This window comes from Bipolaris sorokiniana (assembly GCF_000338995.1).
Source record: "Bipolaris sorokiniana ND90Pr unplaced genomic scaffold COCSAscaffold_11, whole genome shotgun sequence".
Taxonomy (NCBI): domain Eukaryota; kingdom Fungi; phylum Ascomycota; class Dothideomycetes; order Pleosporales; family Pleosporaceae; genus Bipolaris; species Bipolaris sorokiniana.
This window is the reverse complement of record NW_006911905.1, coordinates 753,564-775,978: the sequence shown is the minus strand read 5'-3', so window position 1 is coordinate 775,978 and position 22,415 is coordinate 753,564. Positions and strand designations below refer to the sequence as shown.

Here is a 22,415-nt window from a genome sequence, read left to right as displayed (position 1 = left end):
ATATGCACACAAGTCTGTATCTATCCAAGTGTCTCTGTACGTATGTATGTACTATGCACACAAGTACTTACTTACATACATCAGCCGCCGAGGACAGCGCAGCGCAGCCCAGTGCCGTGCCGTGCCGTGCCGTGCAAAGTCAAAGTGCGAGTGTGTCCATGGCTCCATGTCACGCACGCATGCTGCATCCATGGGCAGCCTGCCAAGCCTTGTTTCAGACGTCTTCAGACTCCCTCGCCCTCGCCCTCGCCCTCGCCCGCTCCGAGCTGCCTCAGGCCCACCCCTGTCGTCCGACGCAAGCACAGAAGCTCGACACCAATGCACCACACCTGTAACCCGTCACCCAAGCACTAGACCCCTCCCACCTTCCCTCCCACCACAACCGCACCCCCGTCTCTAACATGTCTCTTGTTTCTGGGCCCGGGCGTGCTGCCACGACGGCCATGCCCGACAACATGCTTCTCTTCGTCGACAAGCACGTCCGCTACATCCAGAGCCTCGATACTGTGCGTGCGTCCTGCTTTTGCCTGGCCGCGCAAGCACCCGGCCCTCAAATCCCGCGCTGACCCGCTCCAGCGCAAAGACGAGCTCGAGTACTGGCTCACTGAGCACTTGCGCCTCAACGGCCTCTACTGGGGGCTGACGGCCCTGCACCTCCTCGGCCATCCCCATGCCCTTCCTAGGGCTGGCATTCTGGACTTTGTATTCTCCTGCTTGCACCCTGACGGTGGCTTCGGTGCTGCCCCCGGCCACGATGCACACATGCTCTACACTGTGAGTGCCGTCCAGATACTGGCCACGCTAGACGCTTTTGCCGAGCTTGACGAGCGCATCCCCGGCGGCCGCCACAAGGTTGGACAGTGTAAGTTGCTCGCGCGTCGCTGGTCGTCCTCGCACGAGGAGGAATAGTCGCACTCATGCCATGTCTAGTCATTGCAAACTTGCAGGATCCCCAAACAGGCACATTTGCAGGTGACGAGTGGGGCGAGCAAGATACTCGCTTCCTATACGGTGCACTAAATGCCCTCTCGCTCATGGGACTGCTCAATCTGGTCGATGTTGCAAAAGCGGCTCAATACGTGCATTCGTGCGCCAACTTCGATGGCGGCTACGGAACCAGCCCTGGCGCCGAGTCGCACGCTGGGCAGGTGTTCACGTGCGTTGGCGCACTGACCATCGCAGGTAGACTTGACCTTGTCAACCACCAAAAGCTTGCCGCATGGTTGAGCGAGCGACAGCTCAAGAATGGTGGCTTGAATGGACGGCCGGAGAAGAAGGAAGATGTCTGCTACAGCTGGTGGGTCATGAGCAGCATGGCCATGCTGGACAAGCTGCACTGGATAGACGGCACTAAGTTGACGCAATTCATCTTGCAGTGCCAGGTACGTAGTTGTCTGTCTTTGCTCGGGCTTGCGTCTGATGTTTGTAGGACCCGGAGCTGGGTGGCCTCGCAGATCGCCCGGGCGACATGGTCGATGTCTTCCATACCGTCTTCGGCATTGCTGGTCTAAGTCTTCTCAAGTACCCAGGCCTTGAGGAGGTAGATCCCGTCTAGTATGTGTTTGCTCTCGCGTGTCCTAAACATAGACACTGACCATGGACCAGCTGTATGCCTCGATCTGTGACTCGTAGATGCTTAGGTAAGTGACCGGGAATGTCATAGATCAAGTCTGCGCCCGACCTCTTCTCGTATCTGCTCAGTGTGAGCTATAAATGTCGGCACTCACTATGTACATGTCACCTGTCATTCGATGCATCAAGCTCTTAAGCGACTGCTTGCATCTCTACACCATGACAATCCATGTGCATGTGTAGTCCATTCTCCTGTCATTGCCCTCCCGCTATCTAATACCTCACGGCTTCCCCATAGGCGCTGAGACACAAAGCGGGAGGAAAGTAACGGTGGCTGCCTCTTTTGTCAGTGCCGAGCCTCTCCACGTGCTCTGCCTGCTAGAACACTACCAACAAACTTTCCCCTCGTCTGCAGATACTGTGTGCCTTCCCCCATGCCCTGACTGCGAGTGCTTCTGTCTCTTTCTCTACTTCCTCTTACTTGCTCAGGCCATGGGCTGGAGCTACCGCAACGGTCGGCAGCCATCTCTGCATTGAACCTCTCATGAGCAGGTCTTCCACTGCCACTTCGCCTTCTCATCTGCCAGCCCGCTCCTTTCGCAACATTTCGCATTTGCCGCTGTGCTGCTGTGCTGCTGTGCTGCTCTTGTGTCTGCTCCAGTTACGCTCCTTACAAACGCCAGCGTCCACGCTGCAGTTTCTCCTTAGCAGACTGCGACCTCTGCAATCGTCCGGCATGGCTAACATACCGCTTCACTGCAACATCTGTCCCAAGAAACCAAATTTTAGCGATGTCTCCCATCTACTTACCCACATCGCCAGCAAGGGCCACTTATCCAACTACTACAAGGTCAAGGTCCGCTCCACCAATGAGGAATCATCCCGCCAACTCATCGAGGCATACGACCAATGGTATGCTGAATGGTCTGTTGAGGAGCTCATGTCAGAGCGGATGAATCAAAAGGATAAACGTCGCACTCGGGCAAAGCCAGCTGGTATAGCCCATAATGTCTGCGGTTCATCGCATGGCAATGTTGCTAACTTCACTGACCTGTAGCCCGTTCCACTTCTGCGCCCAAGATCGAGGCTCCTGTGCCACGCTCCGTTCGTCGCGCTGCCGCCGCTGGTAACTTTCTCGATCCCCGTCTCGCAGAGCAGCAGCGCCAGCATACAGCGATAAAGTTGGAGCAATCACCTTCGCCCATCTCTCAAACTGCAGGCCCACTTCTCCGTAACCGCAACACTTTCGCTCCCCATATGCAATACTGGCCTACAGAATCGCGTGCCAGCTCTCAAAGCTATACGAACCCCGACTATGAGACCTCGAGTGAATACTCGGAACCAAGCGAGAGGCGGCGATCATACCAACATGCAGCGGCTTCTTGTGCGATTGAGGACGATCCTGCAGATGTAGCAGACCCGATGGCTGTCAGTGAGTCAACCAAGCTCAAGGGTGTGTACTGGCCTGGGATGGATATTTTTGATTCAGCTACCCCGGAGATGCGCCGCAAGAGAAACCAAAAGAAAGACAGTTCTGTTGTTGCACAGTTAGAGCTCAACTCCTTGGACGTTGAGGCAACGGAGCTCATTTTCACTCCTTTGGGGACGTTCAAGCGACAACGAAGAATCTCATGTTCTGAATCTGATGGAGATGAGGTCGAGCTCAAATCCGAGAGCTCTCCTCCAATGCGCAGGCGTCCTGCACTCGCGCATCTCGACGTCAACACCTCTCGTCGTTCCAGACAATCAAATCACCCTGCATTCCCCTTCCTGGATCGCAACCAGTACGATGAAGATTATGGCCGCACTAGCAATCGCACTCGCGCATCAAAGCGAAAGCGGTTTGATGTCTTCCAAGATGACAGCGCTGTTTCATTCTCACAGCCTAGCAGTATGACCTATCTTACATCTGCCTTCACACGTCAGCCTTCGCCGAGTCCGACAGCCCCTTTTCATACTTACAAGCCTTTCAATGATTCATTTCAATACGATAACAAGGAGAACACCATGCCCTCGTTTCACCAAACAGCTTATGGCAACATCCATAGCCATCAGAGTACCAGCTACCAGTACCCTACTTACGCCTATGGCCTAAGCCCTGATCATCAGGTCTTCCAGTACAGCACCCACTTGTACAATGCGGCTAATGAATACCCGCAACACGACCAAGATGAAGATGACGACCAACGCACTATCACTGCGCCTCCTTCTCCGTCTACGAGCTAAAGGATTACCATGTCTTGTCAAACTCTCAATGCGATACCTACAACTTGGCATAGCATTCTCGATGCGTTTACAAACTCACTCTTAGGGCGTCTTCTCTTAAAGAAATTTTAGTGTTCCGCTTTTGCATGATATCATACGATTTATTGCCGTATCCTATACCGTCGATTATGATATATCCGAAGAGTAGCAGGCTGAAAAGATCACTGGAAAGATACTCAGACATGTCCTCTCTCATTTCTATACTGTTCCCTACTGTTCAGTTTTTCTCACGAACATGGGTTGCTGGTGAACAGCTGGTGGGCATGTATAGTATCGCTGCTTTTACGTCTTCATCGTTGATAAAGTAGCTGTGATAGAATCTATCTCGGTGTGTTTAATGTCTTGTCTATGAACATATGGCTGTGCATCACATGCATGCCCATATACTCCCAGGCGGCATCTAATTCCATGCCTCCTTGACCTTTACTCCCACTTTCCGCTTCCACCCATAACCTTACTCCTCCTCACTTTGTCTAGATGCTCAACACTCTCGTACCCATTCACCTTGGCGTATACAATTCTTAAACCGCCGCCAACAACCCACATAATGACTCCACTTACCACAAATAAGCCCACACGCTGGCTGGTGGTAAGAAGGTGGAACATTGGATACGGATAAAAGCCATTTTGGGAGTAGCAGATTTCCTGAGCCATTGTCAGAGAAGCGAAGCAACATGTGAAAGGTCAAGAAGTTCATGACTTACGATCCAGATCCAATAAGAAAAAGCGACAATGGTGGAAAGAGAAAGAGTAATCATGGGTGCGGATTCGTTCATGGGCGTTGTGGGCCATGGAGGGGAGAGCAGCAGAGAGTCTATGGTAAGAACAACAGCAGGTACGAGGTGAAATCCAATATCATAGAACACTGGTGGTAGTGGTATTTCTCTGTGATATCTGCGTCAGCCTCATTCATTTTGACCAACCACTATCGTTTTGACGACAGCAATGCGCTGAGTAAGTTGGGAAGAAAGCTATACATACGGGCTCACAAGTAGTTTCCCATCAATGGCCTTTATTGACCAGTAAAGCACTGAAATGGTTATTTCCATTGGTGCTGCGATCAACGTTAGGTAGTTCTTCAGCCTAAAGAGGTGCGACGAGAAAGCTGCAGCGGGTGGGTCGGAAGGCATGTCCGGGGATTGGTCCAAGGCTGTGGATGTCAGGTCCGCCAAAAGGGCGACGATGAAGGCTAGAGTCGAGATGGAGAGGCCGAGTATGGTCAGGAATTGAAGATGCCAACCAAATGAGGAACTCTAACTGACACGTCAGGATACTTGTGTGTAACAGTACTTTACGAATTGTAAAAACCTACAAAGTCATTCGGATTATCGGTCAAACTTCGATATGTTAGCTTCTTTTTTTGGTTCTGCCCTTGTGGAAGCACGTACAATTTGAAAGATAGGTAGAAACTGATCAAGCCAAGGACCTACATCCCAGTTGGTCAGCAAGTGGGTTTTATCTTATTTTTCTCACGATAACACGGTTCTGCAACTCACATGCAAAGCGCCTGAAAATCCTTTGGATGGAGAGTCAAATCGTTGGAGCGGGTGCCGCCGGCTCGACGTGGGCTTGATCTCAGCCGACGTTTTGGGTGCCATCTCACTATTCACGATTATAATCAAGATGTAAAAGAAGATGATTTAATAGTGAGATAACCGCACTGTAAATGAGACACGAAGGATAGAACGTTGTACAAGACAAAAAGAAAGTGTGCAGAGTAGGAACACTAGCGTTTGCAAGACGTGACGTATTCAGTGGATACACAGCAAAGTTCACCTTGACAGGGTACCAGCCAAGCACACGTGGGTCCCGCTGTCGTTCCGGATGGAGCCTCGGAAGGGTTCCGCATCCGGGTCTGACTAAGCTGTAGGAACAAGCAACTTTCCTCTCGCAGCCCTCCCACTTCATCCATTTGTGCCATCCATAGTCTCCTCAACATATAGAAGCTCGCACCTCACGTTTCCCAGTCATCTGACGCCGGGTGGATAGAAGCTTGCCGAATTTGAGGCTATTCTTCGGCTCATCCATAAGATGCCGAGCGAAACCAGTCCGAGAACGAATCATGTTGTTCGGATGGCAAAACCTCGGTACACATAGCAATCCCGCTATGTTGGCTTCTAAAATCGGCCAATGATACATATTTGTGCTTCTCCACACTGTCGTGTCGCGATGAACAGGTTGGTGGGATAACAGCATGTCTATCGGAAAGACGGACAAACAGCCCGAACCGGATGAGGTGGAGCGGGTGAAACTTAGGTACATAAGATTTGGAGGGCTGCACTTTAAAGAAAGGTACCGAGCGGTGATACTCGCAACATAAATTTTGCATCCCGGCTGCATGTAGCAAAAAGCATTTGTACTCTCTTTTTCTCAGTCTCAGAGCCCTGGTCACAGCTCTATCTCGTTACAAAACTACAGCCATGAGCTCAAAAGTTGAGACTATTCTCCAGTCTCTGACACTGGAAGAGAAGATCACTCTCCTTGCTGGCAAGGACTTTTGGGAAACAGTTCCAATCCCAGAAAAAGGCGTTCCTGCTATCAAGGTACGGCTTGCAACTATAGCAATGGGCGTGCATCAAACCTGACAATTGGAAGACCAGTGATGGACCGAACGGCGCACGCGGTGGAGTCTTTACCGGAGGAACACGAGCAGCCTGTTTCCCTGCTGCAGTATGCACGGCCGCAACATGGGATCCTGCAAACGGGAAGCGGATTGGCCATGCCTTGGCAGAGGAAATCAAGACTAAAAGCGCGAGAGTGCTGTATGTGTACTTCTTAATAGTATATGGATGTTACTAACAGTCTTATCATAGACTCGCACCCACCATGTGCAACCACAGGCATCCACTCGGTGGCAGAAATTTCGAATCATTCTCCGAGGATCCGTATCTAGCCGGAAAGATGGCTGCTAATGTTGTGAATGGACTTCAGGAGAAAGGCATTGCAGCAACGATCAAGCACTTTGCGGCAAACGAGCAAGAGACGGATCGATTGCGAGTCAATGAGATTGTCTCGGAACGTGCGCTGAGAGAAATCTACATGAAGCCTTTTGAGATCACTGTTAAAGAAGCCAATCCTCTTGCCGTTATGACCTCGTATAACAAGGTCAATGGTACACATGCGGACTCAAATGAGTTCTTATTAAAGCAAGTTTTGCGTGGCGAATGGGGCTGGAACGGTCTCGTTATGAGCGATTGGGGCGGCACAAACTCTACTGCCGACTCACTGAATGCTGGACTGGACCTCGAGATGCCTGGACCAACAAGATGGCGTAGCGTCGAAGCAGTGACTGAGGCGGTTAAGAAGGGCGAAGTTACAGAAGCTACCATCACTGAGCGAACGAGGAACGTTTTGAACTTGATTGAGAAGGTAGGAGCGTTCGAAAACCCAGAGATACCACCAGAACGGTCTGTAGTCGACCCGAAGCATTGCAGGCTCATCCGCGATGTTGCCGGACAGGGAATCACGCTGTTGAAGAATAATGGTGTTTTGCCGCTCAGAAAACAGCAAGTCAAAGGCAAGAAGATTGGGCTTTTTGGTCTAGCCAAGGAAGCCCTCATCCATGGCGGTGGTAGTGCATCTTTGAATGCTCACTACCGCATCACGCCGGAAGAAGGTCTCAAATCTGCATATGGCGACGATGTAGAATTCAAGTTCGCTAAGGGCGCAGCAACGTACCGTCTCATCCCCCCTCTATCAAAAGGCTGTAGAGACATGGAGGGAAATGATGGATGGACGATGAAGCTTTTTGACAAAGACAACAAAAGTAAGCCGATTAAAACGGCCCATCGTGCCAAAGAGGCTGCATTCTCTCCTCTGCTGGAACATCAGGCCAAACACAGCGAGGTCGTATTTGGCGCGACTTTTTACCCCACCGAGTCTGGCTCGCATTATCTTGGATGCTCAGGTATCGGCCCAACGACTGTATACATCAATGAGGAACTCGTTTTCGAGCAAAAGCACAACTCACCCGACGCAATGGGCTTTCTCTTCGGTGGCAACCCAGAGAAAGAGTTCCGCGTCCCTTTTACAAAAGGCCAATGCTACAAGATCGAGATCATTTCAAGACCACCGAGCGGCAGCAACGACGACGCTGGTATCCTCGACGGCCTCCCAGGCTTCAGACTCGGCTTCATGTACGAAGAAGAGCACGACAAAGACCTTGCCGCCGAAGCCCAAGACCTCGCAAAAGACTGCGACTACGCCATCGTCTTCACGGGCCACACGCCTGTCTGGGAAACCGAAGGCCAGGACCAAGCCAGCTTCCACCTACCACGCGAAGGCACACAAGACAAGCTCATCGCCGCCGTATCCTCGGTCAACCCCAAAACCATCGTCGTAAACTCCACCGGCGTACCCGTCGCCTTACCCTGGCTCGACAACGTCGCCGCCCTCGTCCAAGCCTGGTTCCCCGGCCAAGAAGCCGGAAACGCCATCGCGGACATCCTATCCGGCGCCGTAAACCCCTCGGGCCACCTCCCCATCTCCTGGCCCAAACGCATCGAGGACGCGCCTGCACATGGCAATTTCCCCGGCGAGAGAGACGAGAGCGGCCAGCTCACCGTCAAGTACGCCGAAGGCGTTTTCGTGGGATACAGACACTACGATCGTCTCGGTAAGGAGAAAGTACATTTTCCATTTGGATTCGGGCTTTCGTATACGGCGTTTGCCATCTCCAACGCGGCTGTTGCAAAGCTGTCTTCGGGCGCTTTTAATGCTTCTGCTAGCGTCACGAATACGGGAAGCGTGGCTGGAGCTGTGGTTGTACAGTTGTATGTTGGGAGGAAGGAAAGGTCGGATGAGCATCCTGTCAAGACGCTTGCGGCGTTCCACAAGGTGGATCTTCTGCCTGGGGAGGAGACAGCGGTTTTGCTGCCATTTGCGAATAGGGATTTTGCATACTTTGATGAGGAGGCCAAGGAGTGGGTGGTGGAGAAGGGGTTGTATGAGTTTTCTTTTGCGCAGAGCGCGGGACATGTGGATGAGGTTATTGAGGTTGAGGTTGAGGGTGTGAGGGGGTTGAAGATTTGAACGGGTGGAGAGTTGAATGATGTAGTATTTTGATAATTAGCGGTTATGAAGAGAGGGAATTGACTTGAAATTTCTCAACACTTGTTTGCGTAAAACGATTCTGCGTTCGTGATATTCAACATCGTGGTGTCTGGTAACTGCACATATGGGACCTTGCATGTAGAAACTTGAGGTGAATATATTGCCCTTGGGAATCAAAGATCACATGTTTAACAACTACCTGTATGGATATCTGAAGAAGAAAAAGAAAGTCACATATACCAAATACACACTTGGAGCCTCAACCAACATCTCTCGTTCCGGATAAGAACGCACGCATCGAGACTTGTCGTATTTGGTTCTTGGAGAAAGACCAGGGTTGTGCATCACGCTGTATATCCGTACACCTCCTCCCTACACCCACTTCAATCTCAGAAAAAAAAATAACCAAACACTCAAAAACCGCACCACTGTATCTTACACCTACCCACTTCCACACTACTATGTAGTGTCGTCATACATCTACACACCCTAGCACCTCACATCCCCCCAGCAGTGAGCGTCGCCCAGAAAACACAAAAAAAACCCCAAATAACCAAATCAGCGGAGTCGATACCCGACCGAACCAACGTAGACGCTGCAAGGCCACCCACTTTACCAGGGCCACATGCTTCTGACACCTATCACTCGCCTTCCTTTCTCCCCCACCCCCCTTCCTTGCTTTTCCCCACTTCACACGTCGTAACACTTTTTCCACTCCCACGAGGCGGTCAAGCCCAGATAAGCGCATCTTGATAACCTTGGCCTTGCCTCTACACACATTTCCCTCTTCTTGCTATCTTACCGCTCAAATCTCGCCGAAAATGAGGCGAGATAAAGTACCGAAAGTACTCTCCCCGAATCTTTTCGGCACTCGATAGGCCCAAAAGCAACAGCTCAGCCCCGTCCGTATCCCCATATCCACACACACACACACACACACACACACACAAACGCCATTTGTACATATAAGTGTATGTGATAAGGTTTTACGTGTATTTGTCAGCCAGACGGCGCAAAGAACTGAGGATGGACCGTGAGTCCCTTTCTCCACTGTTTTGTGTAACGTTGCGGGTTGGAAAAGGAAAGAGGAAAATGGCCAGATGGGTGAAGAAGGGTCAAAAGCGTGGCTAAGGGAGAATCGGGCACTTGGCAGAGCGTATATACCAGTGCTTGTGCCAGATATAGTGGCAAAAAGCAATAGTATACAGCTTTTATCTGCGTGTGTGGTGTCAGTCAGTGCAAGAGCCCCCCACGCCTCTGACTTTTGTTTTCAAAAGGTTCCATTCATCCCGCTCTTGCAGCCCCCAAGTTTACCTTTTTATTTTTTCCCCGAGTTGATCTTTTTGCTCCTTCATCCCATCCCCCACGGCCCCACGCCGCTAGAAAAGTCCTAGAGTAGAAAGAAGTGAAAGTCGTCGGCTTTTCCGTGTTGGAAAGCTTTCGGGCAAGCATTCCCGCAAGAGAGACGCAGTACCATTACTCGCTTTTTATCGTGTACATGTGTACATATGTAGTGTAGACACAGAAACAGACAAGGTGCTGTGGAGTCCCTTTTTACTAGTATACCTTGATCTCCTGAGATCATCCCACCACAAGCTCACGGGCGAGCACGACACATGTCTTGATATCCCTGCAAGACTAGTCGAAAGCGGTATGGCGCGTACACCGCCACAACGGCACAAGCAAACACACCGCAATCTTGGGCCAACGTGCACAGTCCCTCATGGGCAAAACTGCAAAATTGCATGCTGACCCTTGATGCGTATGTATCGTGAATTTTGGTTATGCATGTGCTTCTGTAGGGATCATGGGTATAGGCATCGTAGGTTCTAGATGCGCATATGTCAGGGCCCAGCGGCCAGGTCTAGAATGTTTTGTTCAACGTGTTATTTTCTGCCTGGACAAAAGGCTTCACCACTACAGCATACAGCTACCAGGAGCGGAGAACCACGCCGTGGCGCTGCTTTGCCATGTGTGAGTGTACGTATCCGTGCGGATCCTATTGGGTGGCACACACACACACACAAAAAGGTTTCGTCCGTAGCGCAAACGGGGGGAAACAGTGAGCGGATACGGAGCAGGACACTCTTGGTCGGTTGGGCTCCATGTGCCATGAGGCGCCCGGCAAAGCCGACTTCTCGGGATTCCTACCGGAAGGCGTATTTCACCGGGAACGAGAATCAAAATGTGCTCATGGACCTTATAAGTAAAGGTAAACGTTGCCTCTTCCTCAGGAGGGCTTGTGACAATTCTTCGATGGCGTAGAAAAAAGGTGGGGCTGCATCATGGCGAACTGTATCTCCGGCAAACAGCAATGGCCGGATTTATCTTCCGCCTCTTCTGATTGCATGGACAGCCTTGCATACGGGATGCATTTGTTGACCAAGATATTGAATAATCGGCCAGTCGCGGTGAGCTGGCTCTGATGCTTCTAATAGGAATTGCCTCTTCGGTGTAGTAGTATTGCTTCTGAATGAACACGGTAAACCGAACCAGGGTTTTTGGTACTCCTCTCCACTCTGTTCAAGGGTGTGAGACTGGATGCAGGCGAGAGACAGGACTATCCCTTCCTCCATGTCTGTGTAACCAAACAGTGGGGAGTGGACGCCAAGGAGAATCGCATCAACGGATGGAAACCAAATGTATGGAACATGGAATGATGGATAAGCAAAGTGTTAGGCGATTGGTTAGGCAATGACTTTAAACACAGTTGCAAGTTAGAGAAGAGGAGAATGGCGAAGAAACATATGTTACATTCAGGACAAACGGGAAGGGAAGGTGCAGACGACGTAAGTACGTAACACAACCGACAAGGGTGCAATGCAATAAGGAAAAACGCTTTACCCACATAATCCAAGATTTGTCAATCGTCCGGCTTCGTAGTCTCATTTTGCCTCATGACAAGCATTCCATCGTCAGGTCTTGGTCTTTATTAGTGCGACAGAAAAAATCCAAGCCCCTGTCAATATGATCTTGCTGCCCAGCAGCGCCACCAAGATCGAATGCTGACTTGCTTCTGTCCAAAAAAACAACATAATATGACAGCCTATGCGGCTCACTCATGTTGCTTCGCCCGACAATCATAAGCTTGATGCATTCCAAGCCCCGGGTATCGTGCGATGGGGCTGGTTCAAGTAGGATGCCTGTCTAGATTGGTCGCATCTGATGGAAAATGCCAGTGGGTCCAACGGGCATGACGGGCGCACCTGCAGTCGAAGGGCCTGAGCGGTGGAACATTTGCACCAGGCGCTCTCCAACACTAGGCTCGAGTTCGGTGCCATCCCTTGCAATCTTGACTTCGCGGTTGGCATTCCATGGGTTTCGAAGACCCCTTGCGCGGTAAAAAGGAAGGCGGTTTGTTGAAATCCACTCAATCTTGAATGGCTTGCCCCAGCCTTGCGCGACGGCTGCGGCATCTCCATCCACTTCTTGATGAGGCGCTTCCTCTTTTTCGGCTTTGTTAGATTCTTTCTCTTCCTCTCCTTCTTCCTTCTCTGCATCAGACAGCTCTGCCTCCCAAAAAATGGTGCCACGCGCAGAGTCGTCAATAATCCTTCCGGGTGGTGCCCACTCAGTCGCTGCAGTAGGAATCGATTTAGGCACATCTAACGCATCGATGATGGCTTCGGGCTTGGGTGCGGAACCTATCACGCGAGAACCATCATCGAGGATTGGTGATGCCATGCGGGCGTAGCCAAAATACTCGCCCGACTTGTTCGCAGAAAAAATGAGATACACATTTTGAGCAGACTGTCTTGCGTCAGTTACACGTAGTGAATTGTAACCAAGCACAACTCACCTGGAAGGCTTTGTTCAGGATGTCTTCATTGTGAGACTGGGTAGCCCAAATCCCGTTCCGTACGCTGAGCTCCAGATCTTGGAGGGTGAGGCTCTTGACAATGAAGTATTTGTTCGCAACATCAGCAGAGGGCTTCTCGCCGTCAATGGCTTTCTGAACAGGCGGCTCGACTGCGCCTCCTGCAAGATCATCAGGGGTACTGTCCTGGGCTGGTGTTTCTGGTCGAGAAGTGTACTTCTGCTGGTCTATCATAGCTGAAGGTGCCGTAGGGACACCTGACGCTGGGGCTGAACTGCGTCGAAGGCGACAGACTAGTCGTACGCCATTGAAGCGTGAATCGTGGAATCGATGCATTGCAGCCGTACAAGACTCCTCTGTACGATAGTTGACAAAGGCACAGTTGCTCTTGGAAATCAAGAACAGGCTCTCAATGTCTTTTGTAGCATCGCGGGAGAAATGGTCCTTCAGAGCAACTACCGTAGTTCCAGGAGGAAGGTTTCCAACCCAAAGTGCGTGTCCAGACTGTTTGGGTTTTCGCGGCGGTCCACGGGGAATCGAACTTATAGGTCCCGAGCGAAGTATTCCTACACGAGCAATTAGCTTTCGTGTTCTTGGAAATGGCGGTACCACACAAACGGATAGGAGAATCCTGCAGACCTACCGGATGACGATGTCAACTGGGTGCCATAGGGAGACGTAAAGGTGGCTGGGTCGCCTTGGAAGCTTGCTGTAGACATCCGAGAGCCTGAGAAGTTGCCATCAATATGCGAATGATCTGCTGTCTGTCCCTGCATACCAGTGTTTGAAAAACTTGCTCTTCTACCGTACATTGCTTGGCCTTGGCCTTGGGGAGCTTGTGCTGCGAACCCCGGACTGAAGTGCCCCTGGGGGCCACATGGCATTGGGCAATACATATAGTGCGAGGCTTGTTGGTAGTGTTGGTATGGCGCTTGCATCGGCGCCGCACCGGCTGAACGAGACTGGTTGGTGGTAAAAGAAGGGTAGGCGCTGTACTGAGAGCCATGCTGGAGCATGAAGGATTGTTGGTGCATGCCCATAGGAAAATTAGGTCCATATGGCGAGTGTGATGGCATGTTGCCTGGCATTTGCAAGCTGTGGCCAAGTTGATACGCCAGGGCCGATGTCGATGCGCCTGAAAGTGAGCGTGGTACTGTCGGAGCGTTGAGTGAGGAATCATCGCCAGCGCTCAAGTCCGGCAACGTTCCAGTCATTGCGCTCATGTTAAGCGAAGATGTGTTGTGTTCTTGGGGTTGATAGTGTCCGGTCGGATGCGCGGCTGAGCGGAAGTCTTGTCGATGCTGTCCTTGAGGGAGAGCGCTGAGCTGAGAGTAAAACGGAGAGTTTGTGTCGGGTTTTGTAAAAGGGGGGTTTCCATCACGCGCAAAGGCAGTCGTAGGATTATCCATGGCTTGAGGCCGCGGGCCAGGTGGTAAGTCGCCCATGTGCTGTTCGTAAACGACCGGAAGAGGCACCCACTGTTGGACCCAAACGAAAGCCATGTTAGTCCATGTTACACTTAGAAAAAAGGAACTCTAGGAAAACGAATGTGTAAATGCCCAGTGCCACACCAACTCGTAAAGGTAGAGCACGACATACCTAGTTCTATATCAACCAGCCTTGGTGAGATGTGGCAATCCGGGGACGCTAGATACCGAGAGCAAGTCGCTTTCTGGGGGAAATGGTAATGGTGATGTGACAGCGAAACCAAGGAGGCTGTGAAGTGCTCGCGTGTAAAAAAAGAAGTCCAAAAGTAGGGGAAACCGTTTCGAGGGAAGATGAACGACTTCGGTTGATGTACCGGCTAGAGAAAGAGCTCGCTTAAGGCGAAACGAAGACGATAGTCAGAATTACACAACCACTCAGATGACAGAAACCATCTTGTAAGGCTCCGTGAGGTTTGGCGGCGCAACGGCAGGGACCGCAATGAGGGCAAGCGTACATGCGGCAGATATTAGAAGCTAGGATCACAGGGAGGAGCTCACTGGCGGGTCTAATGAGAACGGGAAGGCCGCACGAGGGTTTTCGCGTGTTTTCTGCTTCAGTCGCCGCTGGCCGCAGTAACAGTCAGCCTTCTGATTGGCTCTGGAGGGTTCAAGTTATGGCTGTCAGCATGGGAAGTGGAACGGCATGGTCTGAACCGACACACTGGAGGCGAAACGATCACCGTAGCGAAATGAGAGAAAGTCGATTGGATGCCTGAGTCAATGGAAGGTAGAACGTAAGCGTTGAGGAAAGTGGTATTTCATCACATGTGGCGAGTGATGCTGTTTCTAGATTGCCATGGGCCGATGGCGCTGATCATGGACTATCTTACCAAAGCTTAGCGGGTCCCTTGTAGCATGCTTCGGCGGACAAAAAAAGTTAGATTCGGCTTGTATAACGGAAGCCCGAGATCTACCAAGGGATGCTGGCGTATCCCTTGTAACGGTGTGTGTTTGTTTGTAATGATGAAGAAAGTATTCGACCACCCAAGTCGCGCTAGCACTTTGTTCCAAACCCCTTCAGTGCTGCCAGGCCATAAGATTCATGCTTTAGTTCAAGATGGTGAAGTAATCCTACACCACCCAGGGCAATGGGTCCGAAATGCACACAGCTATACTGGCCAATTGACAAGACCACCGGGACGGTGATCAGATGCAGGCTGCATGGACTGAAGCCGCCCAGAGAAGTCCGGTCGCCTAGAGAGCAGGGAGGAGGCGTGGACGCCGCGTGGACGCGTTAGGGCACCACGATAATGACCAGGCATGGAGCCAGCCCAGGGCGCTGACAAGGGACCCGGCAAAAGCATCGTCAGGGCTGTCAAGCTACACGCAAAGCCCATGCAGTCTCGGCGGTGATACTCCCTTGGTAATGCTGCAGTAAGGCGTCAAGACCAGAGCGGAAGAAAGATGGAGCGTGCGGGTATACTGTACGACCTGGAGCCCCGTGAAGGTTTAGCGCCACAGCGACTTGCATGGCGCGAACATGGGCGGCCAAAATGTCAGCAAGCTGGCTTGAAGGCGACAGCAGAAGGACATCTGACAAGGTCGACTGGGCTTGGCCAGCGCTCGGCGGTCCGCTGGGCTGGGTGACCCGCAACCGTTTCCTCAAACATGAGAACGGGTTATGGGGCTGTCAATAACGGAGATGCGGGACTACTCGACTCCTACAGACGTCTTTGCCACACTATCGGCGTGACCGCATCTCGACACGTTCAGAGATCTGCGCGCCACAGCACAGCCACCATGCTTGTGCCTGCGCGGTTATGATCGTCACTCGGCGAGCAGCTTGCCGACACAGCACCTGTCCCGTCTGCAAGGGTGTTTATGGGTTTGTAGAGTATGACGCTGGTGGTGTAAGAATAGACTACTGCAGATCCTGTATTGGAGGGATAAGGGCAGGGTCACGGCGAATTGGCCACACCACTCCTCGCTCTACGCCAGCTTTGCCGTGTCGCTGCTGTTGCATGCAGCCCGTCATATGTGTGCAGGCGTGCGTGCATACTTACTAGTGCTCGAAATGGCATGCGAACACCTTCACAGTCTAGAAACCACACTTGTCCTCTACACTAATATGTAACTAGTGACATGGAAGACACCCGGCTGGGACTCCACCCGGATATTTAAGGTGGCGTTATTTGCATCCGCGTCAAGGGTCCATGGATAAAATTCCAGTCAAATCAGCTTGCAGTGGCCGATACCCACTCTGACACTGCCGTAGAGCCTCTTCGTGTTCACGAACTCGGCTAGATTCTTGCGGGGTCCTCGATACTCTAAGTGGGCAGGGTTCGTCGCAACTTTTCACCTTGTGGAGATGAAGAGTTCCTGTAGGCCCATGTAGCTTTTCCCGATCTATCCGTTCGCAATCATCGCTCCGACTAGCATCGCCATAGTGAGGCAACTGGGGCTGTGGAGGATCTGCTTCCAATGTTGTGCTTCATTCTGCCCAAGCGGGTTCTGCCGGCAAGCGGACTAAGAATACATGCATGTATACGTACATATGTATGTATGTACATATTATGTACACACATACATGGTTCCTGGCGATCTTTCATCATCCCCATACACCTACCTGTCTCTTGCACTTGGTCGGACGCGCTTGTAGTCTTGCCGCTGAACGGGAAACCAGGTATACATCCTCCGTCATACTTGACTGTTAGCACATGCTAGATACCCGCGGAGAATAGCTGATAGGGCACCAGAAATACAAATCACGGCTGCTGAGCTTCGCTCGTCATTTGAATGTTATGCATACCATCGCGATCTGGATATTGGGGCTGACTTTAGGGCGACGGAGTCGGCTATGTGTATTCTACTATATTGCCAATCGGTTTGCATACGCGCAGCTGGCATCAACACGTCGTCAACTGTGTGAGGCGCTATGTTCAGCTCCAAGAGACAGACAGTCCAGTCTCGGATTCCGAGAAGCCTGGGTGACGTATGACTCTTCGTTCGCACGCGCATGAATGCTTTTAGCAGGCTGTAAACGAAAAACATGTACTTTCCAGGCGCAATGTGAAATCGCGGATTTCTCCATGGAGGAATGTGAACCAATAGCAGCGGCGCAGTGACACGCCGAACATTTGCCATCGGCCCTTTGACGACTAGCGCTCGTCCCTGTTGTTGGACCCTACCAAACAAGAGAGCGCGGAGCCTACCCGGCATACCTGCCCATCCCATCCGGCAATTCAATATTCCGACTGCATTCAAGTTCACCGTGCCACGAACTTATTCAAAAACTCCTCGATGTATTGGAAGTAATGAGGCTCCGCAACAGTATCGTTGTGGCTACCATTTGGTAGTTCTCTCCATATTTTTGGGGCTTTGCAAACGTCAAACAATCGCGTCATGTGCGAGGGTCTGTCAAAAAGAGTTAGTTAGAGAGATTTCGTATGGGATAGACTGAAATCCAAAAAAAATCAAGGAGCTGGTGGCTGCTTACGGAATAATTTCGTCCTTGAGACCGCTAAGAAAAAGGATGGGTATCTTTGTAATCTTGGAAATCGTCTCTTCTGTGGGCCATATTTGGTGGCATAGGGGTGCTAGGAAACGAGCAGGAGGAAAGGCGCTGCTTCTGATCAGTGACGTCACCCAATGGGTGGTACCCGACTCACGTTGGTATAAGTTTTCTCATGGAAGTAAAGGTATTTTCCAGGATGATGGCTGCAATGTCGCCTTCTCTTTGGTTCCTAGCAGCTAACCCCACAGCAACAGCGCCGCCAATACTCTGGCCGTAGATTACGATTTTGGTGTCGCGAAGTTCGTGTCGTTGGCGAATGTAGTCGAGTCCAGTCTGTGCATCAATCATGAGCCCCTTTTCATTGGGGTTACCAGATGATAGGCCATAACCGCGATATTGTAACATCAGCACATTGCATCGCAGCTCGTTCTCCAGTATCTTTGCGATGGGAAGACGATAACCTATATTGCCCGCGTTGCCGTGGAACATGAGGATGGTAACGTTGCGCGCATGTTGCCTGTTGGCTCGGATGAGAAAGGCACTTAGTGACTCGCCATCCGGTGTAGGAATAAATAACTCTTCAGAGTCTGTGATGCCAAATTGCGAGGGTCTGGGTACGTTTGTGCGAGCATCCGGGGGAAAGTTTCGCGGATATATGATCTCACTATTGTTGTTAGCCATGCGGACAAAATCGATTGCAGCCATTGCGTACTTTTGCTTGAAGTAGAGGAGGCCGCTCAGCAGGGCAGCGATTCCAGACGATGCAATGAGCGGAACGCGCAGGTAGCCCATGAATGAATCGAGCGCGGAAGCCATGCTGCTAGGGCGGCCTCCAGTATCTGTGGGGCGTGTTGAGGATGTAATGGCAGGCGCCGAGCGGCTTCTTGAGAACAAGGGTTTTGACTGAGGCGGAGATGAAGTCGTAGGCGAGGAAGAGAAGGGAGGAGAAATAGGAGACTCAACCATCCGGAATGCTGGACATGCGAGTGTACAGGGCGTTCCAACGCGCAAGTACAGGAGTGAGTTAGAGTGTCGCATAGTGCGGCTGAACGTTTCAGCCAGTTGCGCAGTGCCAAGACATGGAGCTGCGTAGCTCGGGCTGCCTGGTACACAGCGAGCTGCTCCGACAACATCCACACGCCTTGCCCGCCACTCACCCTTCTACACGCTCTACATACGCCCAGTTCTCGTCCATTGACCCTCGGAAGTCTCTGCCACCCCGAATTGCGATGATGATGACCACCGGCGCGCTGTCAGAAGGTATAGACCCCGCCGCACATGCTCAAGCTACAGTGGAAGCTCACTTTTGCGCAGACGGCATTCATGTCGACATGAACCACCTCAAGAAGGGCGAGGTCAAGTAGGTCATTGCCTCCCTTGATTATGCTTCCAGATTGCTAATTATGCGTGCAGCCTCGGAACATCCATGTATGTCGCTCTCCACTACCTATCGCGCCATCTCTCACATCATGCAGCATGGCCATCAACTTCAAAGACGGTGTCATATTAGCCGCCGACAGCAGGACGACGACTGGAGCGTACATCGCAAACCGAGTCACGGACAAACTCACACAAGTTCACGACACCATCTGGTGCTGCAGATCCGGCTCGGCAGCCGACACACAGGCAGTGGCCGACATTGTCCAATACCACCTGGGCATGTACGGCACCACCAACGACGAGCCCCCGACTATACAGACGGCAGCAGCGCTGTTCCAAGAACTTTGCTACTCCAACAAAGACCAACTCTCGTAAGTGCGCTAAACGCTCACGAAGAACATTTACTGACTGTGCCGCAGTGCCGGACTGATCATTGCCGGATGGGACCACCGCCACGGTGGCCAAGTCTATTCGATCCCCCTCGGAGGCTCCCTTCACAAGCAATCATATGCGATTGGCGGTTCAGGATCAACCTACATCTACGGTTACTGCGACGCAAACTGGAGGGAGAACATGAGTGAGGAGGAAGGTATCAAGTTCGTCAAGGGCGCACTTGCAGAGGCAATCAAGTGGGACGGCAGCTCGGGAGGTGTCATCCGCATGGTTGTGCTCACGGGCAAGGGCGCACAGAGGCATTTGTACCTCCCCGATCAGAACTACGAGGGCCCAGGCAGGCAGTAGAGTCGGGTATGTGAATGCTGGCTGATGCATAGACAAGCATGTATGATATGACACGACCCGACCCGACGATGATGTCGGAACGAGCTACATGAAACAAAAAGGACGCGGATAGCAAAAGTGAAGTGACTATGAGATCAGCAGATGTGAAATACGTAGCAATGTTTGGTTAGACAAGCAGACACAAGACTCTTGGGGATAAGTAGACGTGGGAGCGAGGCGCAGCAAGCAGGTCAATGAGGTTGCAGGATTTGCCCATGGATTGCAGCGCTCCCATTTGCCCCAATTACTCAGAGGAAGACGTGTGGACGTGTGGACGTGTGTCCCAGGATGCACGCCGAGCACGCGCGGGGCATGGCTGCGAAGTCGCAGAGTAGACTAGGCGGGCTATTGCTGGTGAGTTGTTTTCTCGTAGCCCCAGTGTGCGCGATAGGGCTCGTGGTGTCTGTGTGTATGAAGATGCACAGTGTCGTCACATGGGCTTCGGAAGGTGGTGAATTGTAGCCAGGGTCTCCCTCCTCCTGCGAGCCACTCGTTGGTCTGTGACGTCCCGTTCGTTCCCCACGCCTTTCTCGAACAACACTTCGTCGCCCAACACGCCAGGTCTGTATCCTGCGCTGCATCCTCTTCTGCTTCTGCCCCCAACCCGGCGCGTGGCATCCAATTCCCCTCGAGTACGGCAGTCAGAGCAGGCTCGCATGCCCTATTCGCGCCCCCTGAAGCTGCGTCCAAGTTCGGGCTCTTTGCGATAAGGCTCAACAACATTGCACCACCGACACCGCCTTGCCAGCACCCTCTGTCTCCCGGCCCACCCGTTCTGCCATCACAAACACAGTCGCTGTGTCGCATCCCCTCGCATCTCCCCGCCCCCTCAAAGAGTGGTAACTTGGATTGCCCTGCGAACGCGGCATGGGATCGCTTCTGGTGAGCGATTTCGGTGGGAACCACTTTCACACCAACATGTTTGGCGGCGCCAGCTCGCATCAGCAGACACCGGAATCTTCTACCGCTCAGCACACTCCCGTACGGCCCTCGCCTTCACCCAGCGCAAATGCGCCGCGTGTAGGTGCTCCGTCTGCTGATGTTCCCATGGCCGATTCGGGAGCCCCGCAGTCAAGCTCGACACCAAGCCAGCGATCGCAGCAGCACAACAGCTCCCACCTAAGTGCCAGCACAGGCTCCGCACCGTCAGCAGCCCAGGCCCCGGCCAGCCCCTGCTTCCGTCCGCACTCACAGCAATCTACGCCCTCTGGCTCAAACCCCGCCTCGGGCGCCTTCACAAACACAAGAACCATACCTTCAACAGGTCTGGCTCCCGTCCAGCCCTCACCGGCCCAGTCTCTGCGCTCGCCTGCACCATCGCCCAACCGCATCAAGGTCAAGAGCCTCTCTCATATCCAAAGCTTTGCTCTAGACGACTCCAGTCCCTTCTCCCAGTCGCGGTCGCTGGCGCGGCGGCACCGACGAGACCCGGCAGATGTCGGCCCTCAGTACGAGATTAGTGAGATGCCCGTCTCCGACATTATCGAAATGGTGGCGGGCTTGTTGACTAAAATCACAACAACAAATGACCGCCAGCACGACCACCTACACCGTCAAATCCCACCCCCAGAAGGCACATCAGGGCTCAGCCAGCAAACCACCAGCGTTCTTGCCTTCCATGGAAAGAACGTGCCCAGTATCTCCATCCTCAGCTACCTTAGCAGAATCCACAAATACTGCCCCACCACCTACGAAGTCTTTCTAAGTTTGCTTGTCTACTTTGACAGAATGACCGAGAGGGTAAATGCCGGCCCAATATCTGGTCTTCGCAAGGCTAACCAACAGTCTGTGGAACGTTCGAGATCTGCCTTGTCAGCAACTCCAACCAGTACAGATGGTGTACAATCTGAATCTGCTTCGGCTCAAGCCGCAACGCCTCCCCCTTCAGGATCTCTGGGCAAGGTAGCCGGTACTCCAGCTGAAGGTCCTCAGCCACCCTCTCCTCCGCAGCAAGATTTGCATGCAGATACTGCGTTAAACCTCTCGCATTTTTTTGTGGTTGACAGTTTCAACATTCATCGTCTTGTCATTGCTGGCGTGACGTGTGCAAGCAAGTTCTTCTCTGACGTATTCTATACAAACTCAAGATATGCAAAGGTATGTACATGTAAATGCATATGATTGAATTTTTGGCTAACATGGCAAAGGTTGGTGGTCTGCCATTGGTTGAATTGAATCACCTGGAACTGCAATTCCTACTCTTGAACGACTTCCGCCTTGCTGTTCCCTTGGAGGAGATGGAGGCCTATGGAACTATGCTTGTGGAGTTTTATGCACGTGAAGTGGCCGAGCAACACGAGAAAGAGCAAAGTGCCAGACATCAATAGTGCAATCGATATGAAGAAGATATTCTTTATGGCCGAATCAACTATTAGAGAAGTAAATATGGTAGGGAGGAGGAAGGCGGGCATAACAAAACCCCCCGCCAAATGAGTGGCCAGGACACTGCACGCCGAACTAGAGAAGCGCCAGACGACACCAGTCTTGTGCGTCAGACATGCAGTTGACCAACTGCACGCATTGCGTCAACTTTTTGACAACCAGGATCTTTGCATCCTGGTATAATTTGAGTGGAGACGGGCGACCCCAAGTCTCAGTATTCGACTGA

At 52.0% G+C, this 22,415-nt stretch overlaps 8 protein-coding genes across 8 annotated transcripts; 5 read left to right on the top strand and 3 right to left on the bottom strand.

Moving 5' to 3' along the window:
* Positions 1 to 297: 297 nt before the first annotated feature.
* On the top strand, positions 298 to 1,882 carry COCSADRAFT_227104 (uncharacterized protein). The gene is made up of 5 exons (XM_007704172.1): positions 298 to 506; positions 577 to 862; positions 931 to 1,382; positions 1,430 to 1,554; positions 1,606 to 1,882. Exons 1-5 carry the CDS (start codon positions 402 to 404, stop codon positions 1,646 to 1,648), a joined length of 1,011 nt encoding a protein of 336 aa, XP_007702362.1. The 5' UTR covers positions 298 to 401; the 3' UTR covers positions 1,649 to 1,882.
* Positions 1,883 to 2,308: 426 nt separating this feature from the next.
* COCSADRAFT_94813 (uncharacterized protein) lies at positions 2,309 to 3,798 on the top strand (the record flags this gene model as incomplete). The annotated part of the gene is made up of 2 exons (XM_007704171.1): positions 2,309 to 2,567; positions 2,630 to 3,798. The coding sequence occupies 2 exons, from the start codon at positions 2,309 to 2,311 to the stop codon at positions 3,796 to 3,798; spliced, it is 1,428 nt and encodes a 475-aa protein (XP_007702361.1).
* A 310-nt stretch (positions 3,799 to 4,108) lies between these two features.
* Positions 4,109 to 5,575, bottom strand: COCSADRAFT_38825 (uncharacterized protein). The gene is made up of 6 exons (XM_007703932.1): positions 5,334 to 5,575; positions 5,226 to 5,263; positions 5,150 to 5,174; positions 4,819 to 5,090; positions 4,542 to 4,722; positions 4,109 to 4,482 (listed from the first exon to the last, which is right to left on the bottom strand). The coding sequence occupies exons 1-6, from the start codon at positions 5,433 to 5,435 to the stop codon at positions 4,261 to 4,263; spliced, it is 840 nt and encodes a 279-aa protein (XP_007702122.1). The 5' UTR covers positions 5,436 to 5,575; the 3' UTR covers positions 4,109 to 4,260.
* A 556-nt stretch (positions 5,576 to 6,131) lies between these two features.
* COCSADRAFT_147352 (glycoside hydrolase family 3 protein) lies at positions 6,132 to 8,950 on the top strand. Its single transcript, XM_007704170.1, has 3 exons — positions 6,132 to 6,380; positions 6,433 to 6,599; positions 6,651 to 8,950. Exons 1-3 carry the CDS (start codon positions 6,258 to 6,260, stop codon positions 8,866 to 8,868), a joined length of 2,508 nt encoding a protein of 835 aa, XP_007702360.1. The 5' UTR covers positions 6,132 to 6,257; the 3' UTR covers positions 8,869 to 8,950.
* A 3,086-nt stretch (positions 8,951 to 12,036) lies between these two features.
* Positions 12,037 to 14,151, bottom strand: COCSADRAFT_173416 (uncharacterized protein; the record flags this gene model as incomplete). Its single annotated transcript, XM_007704169.1, has 3 exons — positions 12,037 to 12,639; positions 12,689 to 13,272; positions 13,350 to 14,151. 3 exons carry the CDS (start codon positions 14,149 to 14,151, stop codon positions 12,037 to 12,039), a joined length of 1,989 nt encoding a protein of 662 aa, XP_007702359.1.
* Positions 14,152 to 17,399: 3,248 nt separating this feature from the next.
* COCSADRAFT_95784 (uncharacterized protein) lies at positions 17,400 to 18,463 on the bottom strand (the record flags this gene model as incomplete). The annotated part of the gene is made up of 4 exons (XM_007704168.1): positions 17,400 to 17,547; positions 17,630 to 17,755; positions 17,802 to 18,311; positions 18,360 to 18,463. The coding sequence occupies 4 exons, from the start codon at positions 18,461 to 18,463 to the stop codon at positions 17,400 to 17,402; spliced, it is 888 nt and encodes a 295-aa protein (XP_007702358.1).
* Positions 18,464 to 18,876: 413 nt separating this feature from the next.
* COCSADRAFT_95820 (uncharacterized protein) lies at positions 18,877 to 19,768 on the top strand (the record flags this gene model as incomplete). Its single annotated transcript, XM_007704167.1, has 5 exons — positions 18,877 to 18,907; positions 18,962 to 19,007; positions 19,061 to 19,075; positions 19,123 to 19,398; positions 19,447 to 19,768. The coding sequence occupies 5 exons, from the start codon at positions 18,877 to 18,879 to the stop codon at positions 19,766 to 19,768; spliced, it is 690 nt and encodes a 229-aa protein (XP_007702357.1).
* A 957-nt stretch (positions 19,769 to 20,725) lies between these two features.
* On the top strand, positions 20,726 to 22,134 carry COCSADRAFT_173412 (uncharacterized protein; the record flags this gene model as incomplete). The annotated part of the gene is made up of 2 exons (XM_007704166.1): positions 20,726 to 21,904; positions 21,955 to 22,134. 2 exons carry the CDS (start codon positions 20,726 to 20,728, stop codon positions 22,132 to 22,134), a joined length of 1,359 nt encoding a protein of 452 aa, XP_007702356.1.
* Positions 22,135 to 22,415: the final 281 nt, after the last annotated feature.

Coding starts and splice junctions, on each gene's coding strand:
- COCSADRAFT_227104 (XM_007704172.1), top strand. CDS start 402: ATGTCTCTTGTTTCTGGGCCCGGGCGTGCTGCCACGACGGCCATGCCC. Junction 863..930: donor CCGCCACAAGGTTGGACAGT/GTAAGTTGCTCG, acceptor TGCCATGTCTAG/TCATTGCAAACTTGCAGGAT. Junction 1,555..1,605: donor GAGGAGGTAGATCCCGTCTA/GTATGTGTTTGC, acceptor ACCATGGACCAG/CTGTATGCCTCGATCTGTGA.
- COCSADRAFT_38825 (XM_007703932.1), bottom strand. CDS start 5,435: ATGGCACCCAAAACGTCGGCTGAGATCAAGCCCACGTCGAGCCGGCGG. Junction 5,091..5,149: donor CCGATAATCCGAATGACTTT/GTAGGTTTTTAC, acceptor CGTGTCAGTTAG/AGTTCCTCATTTGGTTGGCA. Junction 4,723..4,818: donor GGGAAACTACTTGTGAGCCC/GTATGTATAGCT, acceptor CAGATATCACAG/AGAAATACCACTACCACCAG.
- COCSADRAFT_147352 (XM_007704170.1), top strand. CDS start 6,258: ATGAGCTCAAAAGTTGAGACTATTCTCCAGTCTCTGACACTGGAAGAG. Junction 6,381..6,432: donor AAGGCGTTCCTGCTATCAAG/GTACGGCTTGCA, acceptor GACAATTGGAAG/ACCAGTGATGGACCGAACGG. Junction 6,600..6,650: donor ACTAAAAGCGCGAGAGTGCT/GTATGTGTACTT, acceptor GTCTTATCATAG/ACTCGCACCCACCATGTGCA.